The sequence below is a fragment of the Cyprinodon tularosa genome, unplaced genomic scaffold, assembly GCF_016077235.1.
Source record: "Cyprinodon tularosa strain WSP-4 unplaced genomic scaffold, ASM1607723v1 ctg867, whole genome shotgun sequence".
Lineage (NCBI taxonomy): Eukaryota > Metazoa > Chordata > Actinopteri > Cyprinodontiformes > Cyprinodontidae > Cyprinodon > Cyprinodon tularosa.
The window spans coordinates 473,566-482,427 of NW_024039637.1; the positions used below are offsets into that span (position 1 = coordinate 473,566).

Genomic DNA, 8,862 nt, shown 5'->3' on the forward strand with positions numbered 1-8,862 from the left:
AAGTCCGAAAAATAAAAAGAGCAAAACAATAAGTGCTTAAGTATTCCCACTTGATTAGCTTGTACCTGACTAACTCTGAGACTGACACACATTTATATATGTCCCAAATCTTCATCTGAGACTACTCTATAGATGATCTACTTCGTCCTAATATCTACTGACCATAGCTCTAACACTGTGCCAAAAACAGTTGGAGTTTTGGTGGGCCTGGTTTCAACAACACACGTAGCAGGGCTGATTGATGCATTGCTAATGAAAGCCAACAAGACACTGAATTAGAAAAACTCTGATCATTTGCAGCTGATCTCTTATAAAATCCTCCAAAAACATCAGCAAAACAGAGCAAATCACATTAAATCTGTCCTAGCTTTGCTTTTATTTTTATCCGAGGATATTTTCATCTGAATAAAAGACTGTTTTTGAATATATCTAACTAATAGCAATCATGCAGCTAAACTTTTCTTAGTCCTAAAAATAAAACTTGTGATTTTATTTACATTCATTCAGAAAAACTGTGAATTTAAACTTTTATACTTTTTTTTTTTGTATTAAGGTGACATTCTTTTTTTGGCCATTTAAATCTAATTTAATCAAGCCCAAAATTATTACCTTTCAGATTTTCACATCCACATATTCAACCAGGACCTGAATATTTACCAGGTTTACAATATACCATACCAACTTTATTTATGAAGCACTTTATGCACCGGACAGGACCAAAGTGCTGTACACAATCATAAAATACAATAAAATTATAAAATAGAGAAAAAACAAGTGTAAAATACATATTAGTATACAAAAAGAATAAAACAAAGTAAACCCTTAAAATTGTGCTAAAAGCCAAGGAAAAAAGATAAGTCTTAAGAAGGGACTTAAAAACAGCAAGAGAAGAGGCCTGTCTTATGCTCAGAGGCAGATCATTCCACAGCTTAGGAGCTGCCACAGAAAAAGCATATAACACCTTATCTGTTCTAGTTTCTATATAAACAGAGCTGTTAATTTATGGCTTTCACAAAAAAAACCATCAACCCGTGAGTGTCTCATGTAATGAGGTGAAGGAGGTTGTAGAGACATTTTATCAACAGTCAAACATGGAAAACGCCTCTACTGCTAATTCCTGTGGCGTCTAACTGCTGTAACTTATTTGAAACAAATGTTTTTTTTGTTTTTTTTAATTCAAAAATAAAAATCATTACAGATCATGCATGAATAAATGTCATCTGATAACCGAAATTACCTTATCATTTGAAACCTTTGTCACAAATCATTCAGGACAACGGCTTCTCCCCTTGTGTCTATCAATACTAAACTTAGAGGTGAAGCTTTTTTTACAAGAGAGACATTCAAAAAGCTTCTCACCAGTGTGAATTCTCATGTGACGAGTCAATTTACCTTTTTCGGTAAAGTTTTTATTACAAATTGTACAGGAGAAAGGCTTCTCACCTGTGTGAATTCTCATATGACGAGTCAATTTACCCTTTGCAGTAAACTTCTTGTTACAAATGGTACAGGAGAAAGGCCTCTCACCTGTGTGAATTCTCAGGTGAGAAGTCAAATTGTTCTTTTCAGTAAAGCTCTTGTTACAAATGGTACAAGAGAAAGGCCTCTCACCTGTGTGAATTCTCAGGTGAGAAGTCAAATTACTCTTTTCAGTAAAGCTCTTGTTACAAATGGTACAGGAGAAAAGTTTCTCACCTGTGTGAATTTTCATGTGACGAGCCAATCTACCCTTTGAAGTAAACTTCTTGTTACAAAACGTACAGGGGAAAGGCGTCTCACCTGTGTGAATTCTAATGTGTATAGCCAGTAAACTCCTTTTAGTAAACTTCTTGTTACAACTGGTACAGGGGAAAGGCGTCTCACCTGTGTGAATTCTAATGTGTATAGCCAGGAAACTCCTTTTAGTAAACTTCTTGTTACAACTGGTACAGGGGAAAGGCGTCTCACCTGTGTGAATTCTAATGTGTATAGCCAGGAAACTCCTTTTAGTAAACTTCTTGTTACAACTGGTACAGGGGAAAGGCGTCTCACCTGTGTGAATTCTAATGTGTATAGCCAGGAAACTCCTTTTAGTAAACTTCTTGTTACAACTGGTACAGGGGAAAGGCGTCTCACCTGTGTGAATTCTAATGTGTATAGCCAGGAAACTCCTTTTAGTAAACTTCTTGTTACAACTGGTACAGGGGAAAGGCGTCTCACCTGTGTGAATTCTAATGTGTATAGCCAGTAAACTCCTTTTAGTAAACTTCTTGTTACAACTGGTACAGGGGAAAGGCTTCTCACCTGTGTGAATTTTGATGTGAGAAGTGAGATAACTCCTTTTAGTAAACTTCTTGTTACAAATCATACAGGAGAAAGGTTTCTCACCTTGATGAATTCTGATGTATGTATCAAGATTAGATTTCTCATTGAACATTTTTACACAGGACAGAGATTCAAAAGGCTTCTCACCTGTGTGAATTATCATGTGATCCATTAAATTTTCTTTTTTTATGAAGTTTTTTCCCCATGTTAAGCATGGGAAAGGTTTATCTCCTGTATCTTCAGTCTCCTGCATTAGAACAAGCTGCTCTCCCTGCTTACTAATGGGGAGCTCCATGGTTTCCTCTTTAGTCCAGGGATGTTCTGGTTCTTTCTGCTCTTCTTTTATCTGCAGAGCTTCTGGTTCCTCTTGGTCCAAACTGGAATTCTTCTCCTGTTCACAGAGCTGCTGGTCAGAGAAATCCTCCTCTTTTCCAACATCATCCTGAAGGAAGTCTAGAAAGACAAACAGCAGAAAGAGTTTCTATTGTAGGTTAAAGACAGGACGCTTCATTTTAATCAACCTTGCATTGATCTAACTACATATAAACAGACTGGAATTACATAACCCAGACTGCACTTCAGCTCTGACACCACAACATAAGGTTATAACAGACTGATTGATTATCCATTATCTGGTGAGGTTTGGACCTCCACTTTTATCATCACAGCTTTAAAATCCGATTCCCTGCAGAATCCTAACCACTAAAGAAATGTTTAAACTATTTTTTTGATTATTTTTTTTTTGCTCAACTGTCGAGGATTATTATCTTTTTTTTTCCTTTTATTGATCTCATACTGGAGAACTACCTCTACATTTAACCCATCCCCTTGGGGAGCGGTCAGCTGTGCAATCGGCGGTTAAGGGTCTTACTCAGAGACCCAGAGTGGAGGCTGTGGGGATGGAACTGAATATTTGCAATATTTTCACAGCAGTGGAGTCACCAGCTCCACTGTGACCCTATGGATAAGCCCCTAACGAGGATATGCACACACATTTATCACAGAAGGCCAAAATAAAAGGGAGGTGCACTTCAAAAAGCCAAAGCTCCATTCGATTCTGGTCTGATCCAGCTTTTTATCTAGCATTCTGTCTTTGCTGACCGCAGTGCAGAGCTAGACTGCAAACAGACATAATGCACCTCTTCTTAAAGGGAAATGCAGTTGTTTTTTTGTTTTTTTTAATTGGGCCCTTGGTTTTACGTTATTACATCATGTTCTACTCACCCATATTAGTTTTGTGTCATTTGGAGCCGTTCTGAAGATATTCAGTTTTGTAATATCCAAGTGATTGGCCTACATGTTATGAATGCTGGCGTACCATAAAGAATAAATTATTAAAAGTTTAGTTTGTGCCTTCAACTCATTGCCCATAGGAAGACGTTACTTGGATATAACCTAACAGAATATCTTCAGAACGGCTCCAAATGACACAAAACTCATATGGGTGAGTAGAACATGATGTAATCACATAAAATCAAGGGCCCAATGTAAAAAACAAAAAACAAAAACGTGTTCCCCTTTAAGACACAATATTGCTAATGCAAAACATCTGAAGAAAAACAGGGTTAAGTTAACATAGATAACAATTTTTCCATTCTGTAGAAGAAATGTTGACTTCAATCACAAAACACAAGCTCAGTCTTTTCAGCTCCGCAGTTTATTTCTACTTTACTCTGAAGCTTACGTAGAGTAAAAACTAATCCACTCTACATTCCTGTGACAAACCTTTTGTTATTCTCATCAAAACAATTCTTGCATTTCAAGCTCCACCTATTAGATGACTCAGTCAATGTTTAAAAGACTGTGCATCACTGTGATAAACCTGAGATCTAAAGCATTAAAATAACATACAGGATGACAATAGAATAATGATGAAGTCAAATTTTCCTTTTGAACAATTTGAAATGCAGAGACGTGTATGACGACATCATCTCAACTAGAGGCAGAAGGCTGAAGCTAAACAAATTAGGGCTGCAACAACGAATCGATAAAATCGATAAAAATCGACTTTTAAAAGCGTTGGCAACGAATTTCATCATAGATTAGTTGTGTCGCGCGATTAATGCGTCATCCGCCGCCGTCATCATCACTGCTGCTTGACTGAAATGGGGGAAAAAATACGGCAGAGCGAGTCAGCGTCGCAGGTGCGCAGTGTTGCCAACTCCGCGACTTTGTCACTATATTTAGTGACTTTTCAGACCCCTCCAGTGACTATTTTTCAAAAAAGCGACAAGCGACAAATCTGGCGACTTTTTACGGTGTCACTGGCGGCTTTTGGAGACTCTTACGTAAAAGCATGTATCGTTCCTAAACTTGTCCTCCAGCGGCAGCTGCTGCCGTGGGGCGCCTCCCCCATCCCAACCCCGTTCTCCCTCTCCCACAGGAGTCCCTCTCAGCGCTGCAGTCAGAGCCGCAGGATGTTCACCCTCAGCGTCCAGACTGCAAATGAAGCGCGCATGCGCCGGGATTGACGGCGCAAATTGATCACAATAATTAAAATAGCCTGCGCTTTGTACAGTGAAAAAAGTCGTAACAACTTTTGTAAAAACAAATGAACATGGCACGGAAGCACCGCTGTTATGATGCAGCACCTGAAAAGAAAACACGTTGGAGCCTTCGATGGCAGTGAAGAGAGCTCATCAGCAGGATGAGCGACCATGTTTGTTTGGTTTTAAAGTGGGGAAACGTAACGTTAGTTTCTCAGGTAGCTCATCTGATGCTTTCCTTACCGTGTTAGTAGGTTACAGACAGTGATAAGGTTGGCTACTTATTTTACTTTTACTTTCATTTGAATTAGCTTAAGAACCGTTTATATTTTCTTTATAAATAAATTAACTTGCAAATTATGAGGGCAAGGCTTTTAAAGTTTAAATCTTCTGGCAAAGATAAAGTAAATTTATGCAGTTTATGGAAGTAAAGCAGAATAAAATCCAGCAAGATCTATGGTTCAGTATTTTCTCAAGCAGCAACTTTAACTGCTATACTTTCCTGTTTTAAAAGGCAGAACTCTTCTAGTCTAAAAAAAACTAATTTGTTGAAATGGGGGGACGTATTGTTTGAACCCCTTAGGGCAGGGATGTCAAACCGGTTCCACAAAGGGCCATGTGGCTGCAGGTTTTCTTTCCTACCAAGCAATAGCACACCAGACTCCAGTCATCTCATCAAGTCATCATGTTCAGATTGGACTCACTTGATGAGATGACTGGAGTCTGGTGTGCTATTGCTTGGTAGGAAAGAAAACCTGCAGCCACATGGCCCTTTGTGGAACCGGTTTGACACCCCTGCCTTAGGGGCTTTTAAAAACAAAAATCCCCGTCTTTTTTTGCGCTTTATGAAACAAAGTACCCTATATTTTGTGGATGTACAGCTACATTCCTCATGTAAGTTTGCGTAATTTTAACACAAACATTTATTTTTCATATTGCACCAGTACAGTTAATGAGCAACCTGTACTTGTGTGCTTGTTTGTTCTGTCTAAAATGTTTATTTTGGAATAAAGAGGTTAAAATAATTTTTTGTCCGATTCATCGATTTTTAAAATAATCGTTAGTTGCAGACCTAAAACAAATATGTCTGCTCCTGTATCAGCTGGAATAGCCTCTCTTTCTTTTAGAAAAACGAACAAAAGGACACGATTTATGCCTTTAAGGGTGAAAAAGATGTTTGTGTTTTCCTCTTGACAGGATTTGGTAAGAATTTGATTATCAGTTAACACCGTAAAACAAATCAAGAATCTGATTTGTCTCAGCTGCTACTGCTGCTGTGATTGGCTAGGACAGGGGTCTGCAACCTGCGGCTCCGGAGCCACATATGGCTCTTTGGACCCTCTCCACCGGCTCTTAATACTGGCTAAAATGTATAGAAAGAGCTAAATAATTTACTATAATATATACCGGTATCAATAGCTTTAGCGTTTTTTATAAGATGGAAGAGAATGAGTTTAAAAGAACCAGAAATATATTTTCAGAGACATTTCTCTATGAATTAGCTGGAGAATTATATGTTTTAACATTAAAAATATATGATTTTATTGTTTGAGATGCTAACAACTAATTTCCTATACAAGCTTTTAAAAAAAAGGTTTTCTAGAAAAAGTCATGGTATTATTTGCGGCTCTAAACAACTTTTATTTGGTCGTACTCTGGGCAAAACGGCTCTTTGGATATGAAAGGTTGCAGACCCCTGGGCTAGGAGCTCTACATGGGAGGTGGGTACCCAATCAGCTCGAAGAATTGTACTGAATGTCCCTTACCTTTACGGTGTAGGAGCTGAATTTAACAGCAAAAAAGATGCTAAATAAATATAGATAGCCCTTCCAGGGCTCTTTATTAAAGTTTCACAAGGGAGAAAGAGCTTTTACAAAACAAAAAAGGAGGTTTAAAAATTCTGTTTTTATCTTTGAATTAGGGCTGGGCGATATGGCTAAAAAATTAATTGTTGATTTTTTTTTGTCATCATAGTGGAGGATTACATTTTTAATCGATTCTAATTGAAGTATTAAAAACTACAAGCATGTATTTTTGAAATACGTTTAACTTATTCAAAAATATATCGTGCAAAGTTCACCCAGCAAAAATAAGTAGATTTTTTAGCGGTAAAATAAAAATGCACATCCATATATCCAGTAGAAATGCAAGAAAAAAAAAGAGATTAATTTGCTGAAATATATAATTTATCAAACAGTCAACTTGTATTGATCTTCTGACAAGTAGGTGGTTTGTTAAACAGCAGCTGCTGAGAGCCCAGTTCATGTCGATATAATTGGACCAAAAGTCTGTAGTAGTTGTAAAAAATAAACCAACTTTTCATACAGCTCCAAATCGGCCTTGTCAAAGCCAAACAACTTCCAAATAATCGATCAAACACGAGTCCTTTTTCTCTGTACCAAATCTTCCGATTGAGCAGCGGCCATGGCGTGAGTAAACTGTGCAGGAGGCTACCAGGCGGAAGGAGGAAATATGTAGAGAAGCAAAAGTGCAAGTAAAAAATGCAGAAGAAGAGGCTTCCTTGATTTTATGATTTAGCAAAATGTCAAATTGTGGACTTTTAAAAACATGAAATAATTTAATTTGATTTATCGCCCAGCCCTACTTGGAATAATATAAGCCAGGTTAGAAACGTCTGATTGCTATAATTCTTAAAGAAGAGCAGATTAACAACATTTAAGATTTTAAGAAAAGAGGTGGAATAGCCCTTTAACTTTTTGCTGAACCGGTATTACAAGAAGAAGAGCATAACTGCTGAGAATTGCCTCACCCGTTGCTCTCTAAGCTCTTGCACATTAATGGTCAAGTGTCATGACCCCTGTTTTAGTAAAAGAGGCCGTGGAGAGATTCTCTGTTTAATCAAATGAAATATAGAGAAAATAAAACCATGGATAATGCAGGAATGCTTTTCAGAGATTTGTTGGTGGCTTTAAATTCTGATGAGCCTATCACACTTCTTTATGAAAATTTTTCCACAGAATGGACATTCATAAATGTTCTTACCTGTGCGAGTTCTCATTTGATCCATTAAATGTTCTTTTTTAAGGAAGTTTTCTCTACATGTAAAACATTAGCCTGACGTAGTCCGACTCAATTCTAGTCAGAATCTGAGTCTGATACTGCTCCATAGAGCTGTGATTATGGGGCGTGTTTTGAACGAACCAGGGAAAAAAAAGCCTCTGCACTCAATTGGATAGACCTACAACCAATAAGAGCAACGGAGTGCGTGATGTATGTTAAGCGAGGCATAGTTGTTGTCCACAAAAATCAAAGCGTGCAGTTTCACGCCTAGAATAAGAAGATGAGCCCTGATCGCGTTTCTCTGTTCCTCTTTTAAAATTAATTTGCTGTCGATATCTTCTAGAACAGACCTAATAGCAGAATCTACTCACCCAAACTCTCCAGCGGCAGCCATTATTGTTGTCACCCAAGCGCGCATTGGTCACGTGGTTGATAACGTTACTCTTGATCATCTGTCCATCATCGTATAAAGCCCGCCCTGACAATTTGATTGGATCGCCTGACAGTGGGCTTTAATACTCGCGCTACTATGGAGCAGAGCCAGACCGAACTTCCCCGAACTCAAACCTTGTGGGCGGGACTAAGTTCGGACTGGCACCCAGGCTAGTAAAACATGGGAAAGGTTTCTCTTCCGTCTTCTGCTTCAGAACAAGCTGCTCTTCGTTCTCACCTATAGGGAGCTCCATGGTTTCCTCTTTAGTCCAGGGATGTTCTGGTTCTTTCTGCTCTTCTTTTATCTGCAGAGCTTCTGGTTCCTCTTGGCCCAAACTGGAATTCCTCTCCTGTCCAAAGAGCTGCTGGTCAGAGAAATCCTCCTCTTTTCCAACATAATCCTGCAGGCGGTCTGAAAGACAAACAGCAGAAAGACTTTCTATTGGTGCTTAAATAAAGGACACCTCACATAAAAGAACCAAACTCTGTCCTTGAGTTGAGCAGTGTATGGATCATGTTAAGCAGCCTGAAGATATGAAGTTCATTCTGGCTTAATTTTGTTTTCCTCACAAATAATTATGATAGAAAGTAAAACATTTACATCCAACACCACAGTGAC

At 38.3% G+C, this 8,862-nt stretch overlaps 1 protein-coding gene across 2 annotated transcripts; it reads right to left on the reverse strand.

Moving 5' to 3' along the window:
- Window positions 1-826: 826 nt before the first annotated feature.
- Window positions 827-8,578, reverse strand: LOC119775316 (gastrula zinc finger protein XlCGF26.1-like). Of its 2 annotated transcripts, XM_038273251.1 has the most exons (3): window positions 8,425-8,578; window positions 7,794-7,859; window positions 827-2,757 (listed from the first exon to the last, which is right to left on the reverse strand). In XM_038273251.1, exons 1-3 carry the CDS (start codon window positions 8,495-8,497, stop codon window positions 1,265-1,267), a joined length of 1,632 nt encoding a protein of 543 aa, XP_038129179.1. In that variant the 5' UTR covers window positions 8,498-8,578; the 3' UTR covers window positions 827-1,264. The 2 variants fall into 2 exon arrangements, with proteins under 2 accessions (XP_038129179.1, XP_038129180.1); XM_038273252.1 differs by lacking the exon at window positions 7,794-7,859 and having other exon boundaries at window positions 8,482-8,538.
- Window positions 8,579-8,862: the final 284 nt, after the last annotated feature.

Bases quoted from the DNA above. Each gene is read 5' to 3' on its own strand.
- LOC119775316 (XM_038273251.1), bottom strand. From the start codon at position 8,497: ATGGAGCTCCCTATAGGTGAGAACGAAGAGCAGCTTGTTCTGAAGCAG. The intron at 7,860-8,424 runs GTTTTACTAGCC...CGTCAGGCTAAT, and splicing joins GGAAGAGAAACCTTTCCCAT to GTTTTACATGTAGAGAAAAC. The intron at 2,758-7,793 runs GTAAGAACATTT...TTGTCTTTCTAG, and splicing joins TCAAATGAGAACTCGCACAG to ACTTCCTTCAGGATGATGTT.